At 25.7% G+C, this 19,331-nt stretch overlaps 1 protein-coding gene across 4 annotated transcripts in view; it reads left to right on the forward strand.

The window, feature by feature from the left end:
- The first annotated feature begins 829 nt into the window (after nt 1-829).
- Nucleotides 830-19,331, forward strand: part of LOC112603246 — a 51,728-nt gene continuing 33,226 nt past the window's right edge. Inside the window, exons 1-4 of one of the 4 annotated variants that reach the window (XM_025351741.1) lie at nt 830-1,442; nt 5,097-5,119; nt 7,075-7,186; nt 7,417-7,521. In XM_025351741.1, coding sequence (XP_025207526.1) covers nt 7,155-7,186; nt 7,417-7,521 — 137 coding nt within the window. In that variant the 5' untranslated portion in view covers nt 830-1,442; nt 5,097-5,119; nt 7,075-7,154. The remainder of the gene's footprint in view (nt 1,443-5,096; nt 5,120-7,074; nt 7,187-7,416; nt 7,522-19,331) is intronic. The other 3 variants (XM_025351740.1, XM_025351743.1, XM_025351745.1) reach the window with 3 other exon arrangements.

A 19,331-nucleotide genomic window follows, 5' to 3' on the forward strand; every position in this document is an offset into this window, starting at 1 on the left:
AATTACTTTTAGAAAAAATATATTCAAAATCTAAATTAAAAAAAAACAATATAGAGGTATAATCGCATAAACATGGTTACTGGGTTTTAAAATTACAAATATCACAGATTACTAGCAAATAGCAGAGTTAAACCAAATAATATAATACAACTTGTTTATGAAAAGTTAATATGTATTTATAGGCGTATTAAAATTGTGTAAGCTATTATAAATATTAATAACATAATTTATCATATAGATAGACAATATTCGAGTTTCGAGCTAAGCTTGAACACTGGTTTTTACTTTTATTACTATGGACACAGAATGGATATCCTACCTATATAATTCTATCCTAATATCCCTTAATATATCCATCAGTACAATAATTATTCTGAAAGCGTCCAATGTTCGACACTTGCCAATAATATGTGTGTGTATTAATTGTTGACGTTGGAACATCGGGCGAAGAGGGTACAGAAAAAAAAAAACAACAAAATTTGTGCAAAAATACGATTGTGTCACAGATGCATGGGGAGCGACGACCCGCGGCGCACGCACACATGCAGCTGTTGACTTTTCACGGGTCTAATTAATATTGTTATAGACAATAATGATGATGATAATAATAATAATAACAATAATAAGTAATAATACGTACGTGTGTTTACAATAATTATTCAAAATAATATAATACAAGTGTTGTAGGTACGTGTTCATAACATACGTCGTCCGCCCGTATCGACGCGCAGCGCGTCAACGGTGAAAAGAAGAAGGGCTTCGGCGTACTTTTTATTTTGTTTAATTATTATCATTATTATTTTCGTCGACGGCGCGTCGCGTACTCGCGTGCAGTTGCTGTCAGTAGTCCGCAGGTACGCAACGTGTTCGGGCGACTGGCTGTCTGTGCGTGTGCGCGAGCGCGATAGTAAGTGTGTACCTATTTATTATATTATTATTATCATCATTGATATTATTGTTATAATAATATTATAATCACACGAGATCGTGTTGAAAATCGACAACATAATATCAAGTCACGCGCAAGTATTACGCTGTTTGGACCGGGTAACTGTTTGGCCTAACCTAACCGGGTAACAGTGAAAAATCGCGTCACTACAGTTATCGTAATAATATCATATTACTATTATATTATTATTATTATTATTATCAAACCGTTAAAACCGCCAGACGTGCCTAACCCACGGTTTTTGGCGTACAAATACTTCGACTTAGATCGTGGTCCAAAGCGAACAAATTGCGGTCTGCCTAGCAACGTAACTTAAACTTCGGCAATTGATAAGTGATAACCACTTCGAACGCATAACATAAGACTTATCTGTCAGAAAAATCGGAAGAGTTTCACCGGAGAAGACTACGCGATAACAAGAGAACCTTTAGCAGAAAACCGGCGGCAGCGACGACAACGCGTTCTCGAGGCATCCCCCGTCACGTCATATATGGTAAGCGGAAACGTAAAAAATAAAAATAAAAACAAACGGTTTTAACATAAAAGATCGAAAAAATTAGATAGGCCCTATACAAGCTTTACCTCTACACGAAAGTCCGAAATTGATTATGATAACAAGTAGCCGGGGCTCGTAATGCGATGGTATGTCAAAAAACGAGTTTTGCGTTTTTTATTTTCTTTAATTTTTTCTTGGCCCTTATTAAATTTTATGACGTTCCAACGAACGTCATAAAATTGGGTATAATAGGTAGGTACTATAAAATATATATTATGTAAAACTATAATACCTACTGTTAACCGTAAATTTATGATTCTTTTTATTTTTCAAACCGGTAGGAGATCAAAGCAGAGCCCCGGTCGTGCGATCTTAAACTTACATAGTATTATGCTATGACGTTGTAATTTTTCGCGATCAGTATTTATATAGTCCACAACAAGTGTAATACATATCTTTTAAGTGTACCAACATTATAAGTACGAATGTATAATATCATTATATAGGTTCAGTTTGATTTGTAGTTAGTAGCTTTCCGCAGAAAAAAATTCATGGCTTGTTCACTTGGGCATATTTATTATTTTATTCGCTTAAATCGGATAACATACACATGTAAATAAATGTTGCAGTTATCAAAATATACGATTTATTTACTATTATTATCGTAAGTTACTTTTCTATCCGGTTGTTGATAGGTACCTACCTCTTTACGAGAAAAGTTCATACTTGTACGTACACGAGAATTTTTTGGACAAACTCATTTAATAAAAACCGTAGAATTTAATCACAATGATATTAAATTAATTTTATAGTTTATATGAATAACCATTATAGTATTATGAGTTATCAAAGCAAGTAGTGTTTTATTTACCTATTAAAACAACCACTGAGTTATTTAATGAAAACTAAAAATAATGTTCAACGTGATCAACTTGAGTAGTTATATACATTTTACCATATTTTACTATTTTAATTATGTACTTGTGCAAAATCTATTCAATATCATAGAATAAAAAAATGTTTACTATCAACACGTATCACATTACTTAAGTATTTGTAATTTGTAATTGTTTCTATTGCCATACATTAGAAACATATCAATTTAATTTAATTTCGCAACAAAAATATTTACCTCAATAGCCAAATACATTATGTTAAAAACTTTTAATTAACGTTATCTAAAGAAAAAAAAAGAAAAAATAAATACGTTCTCTGCTTTTATTAATGTGATAAACTATTTTTAATAATAAGGTAAAATTAATATTGGTTATAATTTGAAGTTGATACTATTTCGGTAAATTATGCTTTTTTTATTATGGTTCTATATGGTACTTTTTGATTGTAGTAGCTTATTTCTAAAAAATTTTACTATCAAAAGATACATTTCATGTAAACAAAATTAAACTGAACATTAATTACAGGTTTAACTACCTATGTTTAATACTTTTCCTATACTTATTATACCATGTCGTCATGTTTAAATACCTAATTGGAATTTTATTCATTTTATTATAAAATTTGAATATTATCATTATATAAAAATTATTTTAAATAAAATTACCATTAGCCAATTACTAAGACTATGTATTTTGATCAATGGCTGTATTATAAATTATCAGATCGTATACTGGAATAATAAATAATTATATACCAAGAATATCTGTAAAAATTTATAATTTATTGAAATTTTATATTATTTATTTTCCCAGCAACTATTACAACAAATTGTTGTTAGTCAAAATGTAAACTCTAATTTTAAATAATAAATAAAGTTATAAAGCATTCTTAATGAAGGATTCGATATAGAATACCTTATTATAATTAATAAATATGTATCTCTAGTATCTAGTAAATTTTTATAATGAATCAATTTCCAATATTTCTACAAGCTTGTAAATATTATATATTCATATAAGTAGTAATAGTAAATAGTAATAATTATTTAATAAGTTCCAATTCTAAATGGAATCAATAGATACTTAAATTGAGAATTTATAATGAAATCTTTTAACTTGGTGTACCCACTTATTTACGCATGTTTTCATTCAGCAATTAACGAATTTTTGTCAATAACCAACCCAACACGCACACGACGAACACCACTTGTTTATACATAGAAAATATGCAATAAAAAAATGTATACCTTTATAGGTACCATTTAAATATACCTATAATGATTCGATTTAATAACGAACTCGTTACATCTATTACATTCTAGCATGATTAATTATACTTTTCAATTCATTTTTAACTAATATATACATTTTTTGAGTTTTATACTAATGTAAAATATAATTCAATATTCATTAAGTACAAAATGTTAATTTTTACAAGATCTTTCTTTATATAAATATTTTATAATAAATAGTTTTTTTAAAACAATTGTAATCACTATACGCTAACTATATTATGGATATAATAATTATTTTATAATTTGATGATGGAAGTAAATAATAATGACGATGTCATTTTAGAAATACTTTAACCTTGTCATACCTTACAAAATATAGCATTAGGTACTTTGAATACTAATTTAACGTATACCATATCGATTGTTGTCATAGTTTTCCGGATTATAAATAGTTGATTATTGAGATATTAATATTTCACTCACAATCTCACAATGTTATTGTGGTAAACGTAGCATAGGTACAATATAAATGTGCAGTACAATACATAATGTATAATATCACGATAAAATTAATGAGATGACTATACTCATAGTTCATAGATTTTAAATTAGTTAAAATTTAATTTTACATTAATTTATTTTCAACAATTTTGCTTTCAAACTGTTTTATAAATTTGTTAAATTTAAAAACATGTTTGAAAAATCAACGAGACGATTTTTAAAAAATCTTAAGTAAAACTGTATTTTATTTTATTATTAATTGTATTAAATTTCGTTTATCTTTTTTGCATCTCTACTTCAATTGTTATTTTTATAGAATATAGTTAATTTGTTAAAGTAACCACATAATATTTCATAGATATAATCTGAACATTGTTAACTGTCAAACGGTAAGATTTATATATCTTTAAAGTTTAAATGGTACCTACTCGATTTTTTTTCTGTCACTGTATTTTGTCGTGTTGTCATAAATTCTTATTCAAATAATTATGCATAATAAGTTTACCCAAACCAGTATTATAATATTAAGTTAAGTACAAATGTACTCTGTAAATATATTTGAACATAATTTGGTTTCACATTCTACGAAATAAATACATTTACGAGAACATAAATCAAGCAATGTATATTTTATACTTGTACAGTAATATTATTTAAAAATAAATTTGGAATTATTATTGAATTTCATTTGAAATATAATTGATTTAAATCGTCTAACAGATAATCAAAAATATTAATTAAAATATTACATAAAACCATTTAAAATGCATTACGATTAAGAAATATCATACTATTTAAACCAACTATCACAGTTAAAAATACTATTCTTCCATGTAGGTACCTATTTACTTTATAGAATATAACTTTCTAGATTTATCACAATTAAAATTATAATTTATTCATACATATTTTATTTTATCAAGTAGGTAGATAATACTAATGTAAAATACGTAAACTTTATGAACATAATATTTTTTATAATTAATTAAATACATTCGTGATTTTATTTTTAAATATAGACGCAAGAAAAAGTATTACATTGGTATGTATACAAACGCTTTAAAATTTTATATTTATTTAGTTTATTTAGCATAATATTTTATTAGTACAATGTATAATTAATATTTACGTATTTAATTCTAGCTAAATCTTTTTTAAAATTTGTATTACGTGATTCGCTAACTTGGTTATCGTGGTTAGATTAAATTATAAAATATCAAATAAAATTTCCAAGGTTCAGATCACTACACGTTTAATTAATTTATTATGTTTTTGTACATTGTTACGAAGGTATATTATGTTTTGTATGATAAAAACTTTTGGTACAGCATAATTAATTGTACCTACGTCCTTCTGTATTTGAAATAGTTTAATTAGTATAATATTATTCACACATAATAATTTATTGTTCTATGAGCAATATGTATCATGGGAATATGGAATTAATATATATTTATTTATATAATATTATATTTAAACAACTATCATAAAATAAGACTTCATATCATGCAATACTCATATGTAAGAAATTTTCACGGATTTATTTTTGATCACAATATGTATTTAACATAGGACTTACGTTATTTGAAACTATAATTATATTTACGTATATTTTTACTCTAAACATTTTAGGGATCTTGAAAATAAAATTGTTATAATAAATATTTGTATATAAAATATAATATGTAATTAAACTTATGATTTAATCTTACTGGTTCAACTTTAAACTTTTCACGATTCGACTAATCTTATAAATTCCAATAGGTACATAACTTTAATAAGTGCTTCATTTCCTTCACCTATTTAGGTTCGATTAAAATACCTATATATGTTTAAATTTTATTGTTACGAGTTGTTGACTGTTGTACATAAAAATATACGAATGAATAGTAAACTGCAGTTAAATATATCGTGCATTTAAATTTTATTATAAGTTATAACTATTACTAACACATCGAAAAAACAAGATCTTCTTTGGTCTTAATGCTTCTTTTTTTTTTGGAAAAAGATAACAATTTATAATTTATTGTGGATTTCAAAACAATAAAAAATTATAATTTGTTTAAATATATTTATTACTAAGGTTTCTTCAAAAATATTTCATAGTTGTTAGTAGTATTTTCTCAGCATAATATAGGTTATTGAAATTTAAACATCATTTAATACTTACAAATATCAACTAAGTGACATTTCCAGTTAATAATTTACTAATATAATAAATTTAAATACTGCAGCTGTTTGTACAAACGTTAAAATAATTAATAACCAATATGGCCTAGTATAATATTTAATTATAAAATATAATATACAAAAAATGTTTACCCCCTACCTATCTAACTCTAAAATGTTGTGTTTTATACATTTTAGGTGCTAAAACTTGTGTTTAGTGTAGTCTTGGGTACATTCTTAAACGTGTAACATTCTATTTTCACTAAACGATTATTTTAACCTCATTATCTATTATTATAAGCACATAAAATTATAATTTATATGATATAATGTGATTCTGTGTTGAAAAAAAAAGAGCTTATTGATTAATTATTTCACCATAATAGTAATTGAATATTAACATCATTAATTTTAATTTACTTTCATTCAATAAATAAAATAAGATGTAAATATATTTGTAAATACTAAATACAATAATATTTTTCGCTGAAACATCTATGTACGCACAACTGATAAATGTATTGCTAATTAATGTTGTTGGTAACTACAGTATTATTAATAACTAATAACTGTTAAAATGTATTATAAAATCCATTCAAATATATACCGATGATCACACCAGTATAAATTCTAGACAATAATGAGAAATATGATTTCATGAGCTTGCTATCAGACCTTGAACTGGTATATAATACTATCCAATTATGAATACGAATGACTATTGAGATGATCCAAGATATAAAGAAATGATTTAAAACCCCTCTTGTTTCTTTTGATTTTAGTCAAAATAAGTAATTTACTAACTCAATTTTTTTTTATTCAATATAGGTATACGTTTGGAATGAGTTACTAATTTGGGAAATGCAAAAATGTATAAATATTCATTGTAAAAATTTCAAATACAAACCATGGTCAAACAGTATTTGAAAAAAATTTTGAAGTAGGCATATCTATAACTTATACATTTTTTGTTATTAAATATATCCAATTCTGACATTGAAACTATATAATGTTTATGAATCTGTGTTATAATTAGAATCGTCCAATACAATCTATAGTAAAATACCACTAAATTCGTAATTAATATTCCAAAATATTAACTTTTAAAAAACAATTGAATAGGAAGTTACCATTTAACTTTTTCAAACTAATTCTTTATTTTATGTGTAGAAAATTTAATATGCCCGGACAACTCTCTGTGTGGCCCGTATGCCTTTTCAGTGTCAATAAACCAGAAATTGGACGCAACAAGAATTCTCATACTTCCTCAAAAAGGTATTTTTTAAATGTTTGTCTACACTTCATTGTTTTTGGTAAATAATATTTCTGTGTTCAGATAATATTTATTCTCGCTAATGCTTGAAATCGATTATAAAACTAAATAATTTTTCGAACATATATTTTAAATACCCGATAAGTACAATTTGAATAATGCTTTTTAACACAGCGTGCATGGTATTTAAATTTATTAAAATTCTAAATTAAAACAATGCAGTAATTAAGATATTTGTTTTTAACTGCTTAATTAAAACAATATTATACAGTTGTATATAATATAATACTAATTCTTTACTTTTAAACATATTAAAACATTAATTAACATTGGGAGTGTTTTAGTTTAATGTTAAGTAAATATTAACTCAAGAATTTGAATTAATTATTAAAAATGATTACACATTTTATTAATTATTTCTATTTTACATAATGAAATATAATTATAAAAATGTATATAACGAGATCATGGCTACGTGTATAGGTGCTTGCTCAGTTATAAACTTAATTTTGAGAACTTTGGTTGGCGATCATTAAACATTCATCACGTTTCGAATTATTCAATTTTTTTATTAGATTTTTACTGATGCAATCATAGAGGTACATATTACACATCAGTTAATATTAATGTATTTTAGAAACACGTAAATTAAATGTGATATTTATGAACATTAATTTATGTATATGTATATATATTATATATCATTAATTCATTGTATTTTTTAATATTATATAAACTTCCTACTTGAAGCAAAACACGATTCCTGTATAAAATGGTGAACATATTTAAAACAATAAACTTCAGTTAACAACTATATATATATATATATAATACTTATAAATATGTAATGGATATACACATTTTAACTAGTTTCTCGAGTATAAATCTTCTTATAAATCTTGGTAACCTATACTCAGCTATATACTATACCATAACTTAATCTTGTGATGAGTTGTGGATGTACTGCACTGACTGCAGTTAACTCAAAGAACATTACGAAACAGTAATAATCACACATGTTTTTATGTTTTTATGCGATAGTTTATTAGTTATTAGTTATTACTAACACGTAAACCAAATATATTAACATGATAATTAATATATCCCTAGAAGCTATTGTTTTAGTTAGGTAATCAATAATCACTTATCACATATATTCAAAAAATTTAATATCGATTGTTTATTTTAAGAATAAAATTATAAAATATTTCGCATTATTTTTACCGGGGTTGAACTATTATTTTTCATGATACAATTAAAATTTATTACCATTTGTTCAGTTGATAATAATTTGTTCTATTTACTATAAATTATTATTTATTGAATGCCAATTTATAGCAGGCAGTATTATAATAAACAACAGACGTTAAAATATAATGACTTATACCTTGTACACAATATATTGTAATATAATAAAATTAATATTTTATTTGCAATCATATTGCCTCGATCTAAATAAAAACTGAAATATATTAGTTTGTATTTTGAATAATTTATAGTTAATATCTATACATTCCATCTAGTACTTACAGCAAAGAAATATTTAATACTATCAAAATAAAATAAATAATACGACGTCGGTCTATTTATCATGCTAAAAATTGTTTTACTTTATAGGTATATTATTAATGATATTTGTAAAAATTATCGATGATTATCTTTATTGCCGTCCGTGGTTTCAAAATTAAATTATATCATAAAGATTTGTTTAAAGTATTTTATCTCCATTGTTCTGCTCCGAATCTCGATAAACAGGTGTTATGAAAAAACTGCGATGAACAATGCAAGTAGGTAATAATATATGTAGGATGGATACATTTAAATATAGATATTAAATGCCAACAAATCAACTGTTTTATTAATAATAATAATAGATTACGATAAAAAAAAATGCTATGTGAAAATACATCCGGGGGATAATAATAAATGTTATTTGAACATTTATTTTAAATAGTTGTTTGTCGTATTTATGTTTTTTTTTTTTTTTTATAATATCATCAAAATAAAGTTTCTACTTTTCCCACCACTTTACAAATTTTATAGCTGCGACATAAAATTAGCTTAGACATTTGCATATAGTTTTGTATAAACTTAAGCAATACGTTTAAGTATTACTTAAATTAGACATTGATATATTTATTGGGCTTCATGAATATTAACCGGATATATTATGTGCATATAATGTTTAAACGTTATACTAAATACCGTAATAATTTCTTCTAGTTTAAAATAATATTTTCGTAAGAAACATTCTATCTTGTATGGTAATAAGGAATTCAAATAAAAATGTATTATATATATATATATATATAAATATGTACCTAGCCAGAAAATACAATTAAAAATGTTATTTATTTATTAAATGTATACGTACTTAAATTCCAATAACAATATGATTACTAAGAAGTTATACATTATGATTTATTACGTTATGATTCAAAAAATAAATGTACGAGTACATTCCTCAAATTCACAAAAATAATTCACAAGAAGTTTATTTTACTTCTATGAATTTTATTTACTTACCAAACAATAAGTATAAATTCTTAGAAAATTATTGTTATTTTCTATGAATTTGCTTTTAAAATCTATAGCCAGTATTTTATTTAAATGCACAACTAAAAACAAAAGAAAATATCTTTTTGGAATTCAAAATTCTTACGTCCAATAAATTACTGGTATACAATATTCTACGTAAATTATACACAATAGTTTAAAATGTAGACTAACCTTGCTCATAATAAATTGTAGTTTTAAAGTGCAATAATACTATATACTTATATTTTATAATTTTAAAATCAATTAAGGTTCATGATATATGAAAACATCCAAAATATAACTTAAAATCTCAAAATACCCAAAATCCGATGAATTTATCTATAATCGTTAAATAACCAATCTTAGTGTTTTGTTTGGTAGAAAATATTTCCTCAAATTCTTGAAATCGTGTAGATTTTAAATACATAAAATTAAATAGATACACGATTTTGCATGATTTTTATTGCAATGTACCCATAACATTCGTTTGCTCTCATTTTTATAAATTAAAAATATTATTATTTTTTTATATTTTCTATCTTTTTCAACAAAAAAAAAAAAATATATAAGTTATACAAATTAAATAAACTTTAAAAATATAGCATTGATACATAAATGATTGTCTTCGCTAGCTAGACTTGTGTAGACAAGGGTTCTTATAATAACCTATTTACACTTAACATTAAATATTTAAATCGATTGCACTTGATTCAGTAATGTTAAACTTATTTATATGCAATCATACAATTTCCAAATATTTTATAGTTATAGAATAAAAGTGTAATACAATTGGAGTAAAACTATAATATTATCCAAGCTAATAACTTATTTTTTTATCTATGACTTTTTTATAAAATCTAAATATTTTAAATCAATTAACATCTACTTGTATATTTAATCCCGTTGCTACTTAATTCCAGTATCAATGGGATATATTTTGCCAAATTCTGTTCTACGTAAGAGTTAAATACATATGTGTTTGTTTCGCTCTTATACAATAGTCATGTTTAAATTTAAATCTTTGATTATCAAGAAAAACATATTTGGCAATATATGTAGCACGTAGCCCATCTTATAATGTTTTTAAATAACATATTAACTACAAAATTTATAGTAATTTCAAACGAATTAAGATGTATATTAAAGCACCACCCCAACTCCTAATATCATATGAATAAATTAACTGAGCTTTAGTTATGACTTATGAAAACAATTCTCTTTCTCTTATAAATATATATATAATGTATGTTTTAATTAACATTTATATTATATACTTTATCTACTCGTATATAATTAAATGTATGAACTTTTAACATTTTATAACGCAACTATTATACAAAAAAAAAAAACAATGTATATTTTGGTGTCAACATTAATTTTATGAAATTGCATACAAAGTTAAGTACGATAACCGTAAAATATATCTTAAATCAAAAGTAACTAAATCATAATTCAAAATTAAAACACTTAATATAATAAATATTGTGTAACAATAATTTGTGTAGTTTTTTAACTCTTGAAATCATACGGATGCCACCATCACGAACCTAACAATAACATATTTTTCTAAAAGTTTTGATTATATTGGAGTTATCATATTTTTAGTATAACGGCAAAATGATTTATACTCTATTACAAGGGTTACCAATTAATATTTTTGAAGGGTTACATTAGGAATTTGAGCATTTTTCGCGGACTATCAAAATTCTAAGTATATATTTTTGATAATAAAAGGAATTATTTTAAAATTGTATGTAATGAGCACATTATTTTTTTATATATAAAAATATATTATTTATTCTTTGTCTACGGGACGGACAAAATTTGTTCGCGAACCGTATGCGGCCCATGAGGCCGTCATTTGGTGACCTCTGCTCAATTATTATAATAAACACCATTATGCGTTAAATTAATACATATTTGTTAAGCTTCGGTACTTATGGTAACATTTTTATAACTATTGTTTTACATGCCTATAGAATCATGTGTAATGTATATAAATGAAGAATAAAATTTACACGTTTTCCACAAATGTATTGAATCTTTCAAACAAAACACCGAGATTGACTGTTTGAAGAAAACTAAACATATTTCTTAGATGTTGAGTAGGTCATAGTTAATAGTATATCGTAGATATTTCGGTATTCGTTATATATATTTTATACATTGTAATATTCTAATAACCTATACAGAGCATACCTATAGTTATACTTATACATATTGTATTTTATTCTTTGTACATTTATTTATCACAAGCAAAAGTTGAAGTAAAAGTAACACTTTAATCTGCTTACATTATACTCGTATAATAAATACATTTGTTGCAATAATTTGTTGTTTCTCGTAATAAAAACTATGATTTCCGCGTTTGTTAAACGCAACCGGATGTATCAAAATATTATGTTTGGTCACGTGCCGAAATAATAGGTTTTGGCATTTTGCCTGCATGAATTCGTCGCTTGGCGTTTAGTCCGATCACATGTCTTGAGAAACGACCATATTCGACTTTTAAGCTATTCGAAAATCATCTGGACAAAATTATTTGAAAACTTGTCTTAAATATTTCAATTGTTTACAACTCTATAGTTACATTTATCGTGAAATTACGTATGACACGATAACTCACTATGTGGTGTAGTTCTTAGATACATTTAATTATTTTTATTTATTTTAATAGCTAAATACTACAATGTAATTAGTAATTACTAACTAACAGATACCTGTATTTATACTATTTAGTTATGTATACTATTAGCTTCAAATTCATGTTAAGAACATGTATATAATTTGACTAATTTAAGGGACCGTTTGAAATTGACTCGCCTCTTTTAGTATTCTTATTTTTATTACTTTTTATATATTGCATTTTATTAATTTTAAGTTAATATGGCACTCACAAGAAAAATACTCTAATTTAATATTACGTAATATAGACCATATACATTGAAACATAACGTCGAACATATCAAACTAACTAAACCAATTTTATAATTCTCTATAATGAAAATAAAATACGTTTATACCTATTTATCATAAAAATTGTAATCGGTGTTATAACCTACGTAGCTCTATTGTTATCGTCACTTTATCGTCACTTTAATAGTTTTGCTCTTTTTACCTAGACCAACAGGTTAAGTAACTATAATTTACTGTATGTTGTATATAACTGTTAGTGATTCTAAGGAGATGTGCTTAAAAAGGCTAAGCTTTTCGAATACAAAATTAGCCCCCCCATAAAAATATGTTGTATTCTTAATATAAATATAGACATTTATAATATAATTATACAATTTGTCATGAAATATATCTGTTATTCATCAATAATTGAATTTTATCTTTATAGTGGGATACCTAGCATAATACCCTCTTTTATGTCAAATTTAATAACTTTTAATAATGCATATATTCAAAACCCAATTTTTTGAAGTTTCAAGTACACTAAAAGAAATTTTAAAAGATTATATAAAATATATTTATATTTAAATTATTATTCACATGCATATAATATATATTATTATAAAGAATAAATATTCAATAATAAAAGTCCTGTTATGTTTAGTCTTAACTAAAATTATATTTACCTTTAAGTAAAAAGTATACTCAGAAGTCAGAATATTTTAGAAATCATAATATTTTAATAATTTCATAATCATCATAGCTCCCATAACTTCTTTAATCGAAACCTATATTAAATGTATTTTTACCCTTAGTATACAAAATTAAATAACTCTAAATTCTGAATGTATGAGTATAGTTTATGTAGATACCAACTTCAATATCTTCAAAACTCCATCTCCTTAACAATTTTGATAAAAATTAGTTTACATTAGAAAAAAAGAAGTTTGTACCTATTTGATAATGCTAAAATCCTTATTCTTTCAAACGTTTTAATAAGATTAAAATTTGCATAAATCAACTTATTAATAAAAAATAAGGATGACCAAGAGCATGCTTGGTGAATTATTAACTATGTATATATCGTATTCTTAGAATTTTAGAACTATAATCAATCCATCTATTAATTCGAATTTTTCTTATATAAATTATATTATATTTATTCGTTTAAATAATATAGCTTATAATAAATTGATAAAATAGAACCGGGGCTTTAGCCCCCTACATACAAATGTAAAATCAATCTTCGATTTTAAGTATATATTATAACAGAACGCACAATTTAATATTTATATACGCGAAGTTGTTTTATTAAGAAAAATATCAGCGAAAACGATGTGTAGAGATATAATAATAATATGATGTGAAATTACTTCATACTAGTGTATACACCACAGACGGACGAGACAAAACTATGACCGCAGGACGTTCATATCATTACATGTATATCAATAGACAATATTATTTCGGGTCAGCGATGACGGTGGTCCTATATTATACGCGAGTCTTCCGTACTTCGTAAGTCCATCGGTCTTCCCAGGTACTCTACCGTCATAAACCAACCTCTTCACCACACACTCAACCATCACAAGACTGTATAAGCTAAAAACACGAAAACTCGATGTAAATAGCGTTATTACGACAAAAAAACACTGCGGGCTTGTACAACTGCGAGTTATTGCACATTATTTATGTCGGTGCTAAGTAATAATATATTGTGTTTAATATACCTACATATAAATAAATGTATACATATATATAAATATTACATTGGTATTATTAGGTACCTACACGCTTCAATATATCTATCACTCTCTGTTATAATAATATACCTATTATAATATTATTATTAGATTCTATACGAATTACATGATGCATATTATTATGATTGACGTTAATGAACAGAGTGTTTCACCAAGTCCCAAATTTTTATTTTAATAATTCATTGTTTTTGGTTAATTTTATTTAAAGACCATATTATTATTTTCAATTATTTAGATTTATATATCATTATATTATAACTATAGTTGACATCATATCTTCCAAATACCAATCCAATTTTTTTTTTTTTTTTTTTTTTTAATTAATTATAAATAGTTAGTTAACTGTTCATCATTCAATAAATCTCAACACCATATTTTGTTGAGTCGATGAGAGGGATTTACAAGAAATTAGTTGGATGCCCGTTCGGCTATGAATGAATGTGTAATTTGGAATTAATTTTTTTTATAATGATTTGAAATTAACTGATTTACTGATTTTATTAATTAAAAACGTTTTGAAGTGTACAGTTTGACACATGCCACGATGCAAAAGAGATAATACTGAGACTAGAACGTGATGAATTGGAATGTTTGTAGAGTACGAATTTTGGATGTCTTGTCGCATACCCAAATTTGGATTGCATAGACCCAAATAGGTCTCAGTAGAGATTTGTAAATTATAATTTTAGCGTGTGAAACTAGTTTTGATTTAAGAATTTGGCAAATAATATGGATAAACAATGTACCTATAAGAAAAAAATTATGGTTTTTATATGAAATAAGAAGTTTGTATCGATAAAGGATTATACTCTATAAATGATATAATAAACTTAGGTATTTTAAAATATAAATGTCCTTAAAAAAGTATACTTTAAAAGAATAAATTTATTATTTTAAGAAATTAACACGAGGATAAGCATTCTTGGGGAATCATTCTGTACATTACAAAAATATTCAAACGTATATAATGTGCTAACGCGTATCGCATAGGCAACTAATAATAATTTTTTCGATCATAAAACCGACGAAGTTTTATTATTTTCTTCGGCGTGGCCGTCCTCGAACCTGAATTGCCTCGCGGAAATAATAATCGCTTGAACTCCTGTAATAATATGCACGACTATTTATTATTACGGTAAAGCACAGAATTTCGTCTTGCAATTCATAGTTTATAACAATATAATAATATTGTAATAACGTAACAACTGTAATGTTAAAAGTGTTATAACGTACAAGGGTCAGACGAGATGATAACTATTGTTTATTGTTGTTCTCTGTTATGTATTATAATATATTATGAGGAATAATATGCCTATTGCCTATGCATCATATTATTATTATTATTCTGCCGTCGCGGCCTACAGCTTACACATCGCAGCTAGTAACAGTTATAGCATAACATGCTCGGACGAACTCTCGAAACCGAAGCGCCGTGTAAATCTTATTATTCGTAAACGAAAAATAACTGGCCGGGTATATTATATTGTGGTAAGGAATATTAATATATTATTAAATCCAATGTAGACATAGAAAACCGGTTACGCTCGTCTCGGTAGTCGTTAGAATCTATATATATTTCGTCATTAGCGCCGAAGACAAAAACTATATAATTTATACAAGGTGATCTACGATTCTATGATTGGTTAATTAGTTATAAATTATAACTTACCTTGTGAGTATTCCAAGTTCAGATGAGCGAAGTTAACAGACTGATATTTTGCGGGGTATCCAATACCAACTAAACCTTAAATACTTTTAAACACTAATTGCAACCACCCGTTCGAGATTCGATTTGTATGTATCAAAAACATACCAAACAAATATTCTGCTTCGGAATATGAAATTAAAAAAGTATATGTTATATAATTCAAGAAAGTCGGACGGTTTAAAAAATGTTGTTTTGCAGTGTCGTCAAATTATGAAAAAAATAAAATCTTTTCGGAAAAGTTAAAATCGAGTGTAGACACCTAAATGGATCACCTTGTATGGATATATAAAGAATTGTTTATACCTAATATCGTTCTACGTAAATACACGTGCACGCACGCGGTATCTGTATTATAAAACTATAAAATAAAAATTAATATTAAAATAAATAATAATAATAATATAATTTTTTTTTTTTTTTGGTACCTGTACGTCATTATAATAATAATATATGTTATTTTAAGCACGTTGTGCTGGTAATAATTTTAACAACGTGAACACGCGTACGATTGCTCTACATAATATTATTATTACTCGTTTGACTATATATTATTATTATTGTGTGTGTGTGTGTGTGTGTGTGTATGTGTTAGTTCGTTATACTTAAACTTAACACACACTCACACATAAATACAGTTCGCCAGCGGTGCCGCGTTCTTTCGCATTATAAAAAGTCTGACGCCGCCGCGGCTGATAGCCAATCAATTCACATCAATTAATTTATCATTGTTTAATCATCGTCGTAGTCACCGTGTCCGTGTTAGTCGCTGGCTGTTGCTCTCTGCACAAATTGATATTAAAACGATTTTTTTAATGTACACATACGTATTACGTGCGTATACATTGTGCGATAATATCATATATTAATTTAATCTGAAATATAATGATAATAATAGTGTAGATCGTGTTTGGACCGGCGAGGAGCGCGCGCGCCGAATTAACATAATATACATGAACTGCCATCACCGCCGTCTTTGTTACTACTAGTATTTTTTTAATATTTTACTTATCACCGCATTATAATTGTGTGGATTTTTTACGCTATTGAATTGATGAAATGTAAATCATTCGATTCAATGAAATAGATGATGTTTATGTTTAATGATAAAGTTGGTTGTTTATAAGTACTCGTCGCGATGTATGAACATAAATAGTTTTAAATAATTATATTATAATCGCGAATGGCTTGTAAATGAATTTTAGTAATTAAATTTGTTACTGTTCCATATACATAAGAAAAAACTTAATATTATTATTATACCAATATATTATTATTTCATTTAAATGTGTTCTTGTTGCGGGTTTACCATCGGCCAGCGTATTATTGTAACTAGTGAGTTCAGTAGATATTAAATAGGTAGATATATCACAAATTCACAACATTCGCCCGCGACTCACGAACACAACACAAAATACGCGATTAAACACACGATTTTTTATAAAAAAAACGTTAAAACATGCACATTTTTTCTGTGAGAACCATCGAAACACGTAAAATTGTATTCGTTTATCTGATGATTGTCCATGAATCATTTTTAGGTGCCTACACGAAATAATATCCCAATTAATTGTACATATTTAAATAAGCTATTGCTAGCGCGGTATACATACAAATAATTTTATCTAGCATTACTTATACTTGAAACATTTGTGTCATCAAGTTTTTATGATTGATTTTTTTCAAAAAAAAAAAATAAAAGTGGTATTTTCGGCTGTTGTATTCATCTTCTAATCGGTAGTTCAGCAGTTATGGTGTTAATTAAATAAGGCTATTTACTAAGTATGCTCATTCCTATTTTTTCATTTAATAATGAATTTATTCAAATGTTGATTTTTGAAATTTTCTGTATTATTTTAAAAGTATCCTGTAGTGATACAACTTCTGTTTTTAAATGAGTACTTTCATTTTTTTATAGTAGATTATTTAGTGGATAAATTTATTGAAAATTTTGATGCGGATTTTTATTTTAAGACTCGAGCTTGTAGTTTTTCAGTTATTAAAATGTTTATGTAAAGGATAAAGGATGATTGTCCTTAAAACTGGTACCTATATTACAAAAGTTTAAAATAAATTTAATATTAAATCTAATGTTTATTATACTTGGACCATTTTTACAAATTATAAATTTTGATAGATTATTATTAATAACAAAAAAATTTTAAATCACCGTAATTATTTTGTAAAGATTTATCGGCGAAGGTGTGGCGATGTATTTCCTATTCGGCGCTGCAGATTTCTCCAGTAACGAAATCGGGTTAGCGTCAATGTGTTCTGTTGGACATCCAATATTAGCATACTGTCAGATAAAATAAAACTACACATAGGTTTCTTTGTGCAGATCGTATCGATCACATTATTTATTGTTGTTTATTTCGATCAAATATTATGGAATACGTATATAAATTAGGTATATTGCCATTATAATTATTACCGTACCACTAAAACTGCAATTGACTGCAGAACGTTGGAAAAAAAAATCGTAAATATACGTTCTATGTAGGGCAGGAACTAAAATATTTATTTCTTACTATACAACATATATTAAACTTTGCATTGCCGTGGGGGCTTTGCCCCCAACACCCTCAAAAATGTATTTTAACTATACACATAAATATGAATTAATCAAAGGTTTTTTATGAATAATTTATTGTACGCTATTAATCGACAATAATATTATATCTTTATATCTGTATTTTTTTGTACATAGTAAACCTATATGTTATGATTCACTTCCAAAATAACGAAAATAAAAAATCGAACACAAAATATTAAATACAAAACAGCGAAAATCATTTTATTGAAAGAATAAATAGCGAATAAAAAATAATGGAAAATTAATTGTCCACAACACTTATGTAAAGGTCATATTTCGGCTTTTGCGTGGGCAAACCTAGTTGTGACCAATCTT

The sequence above is a fragment of the Melanaphis sacchari genome, unplaced genomic scaffold (genome assembly GCF_002803265.2).
Source record: "Melanaphis sacchari strain LSU unplaced genomic scaffold, SCAv2.0 Contig9_pilon_pilon, whole genome shotgun sequence".
Lineage (NCBI taxonomy): Eukaryota > Metazoa > Arthropoda > Insecta > Hemiptera > Aphididae > Melanaphis > Melanaphis sacchari.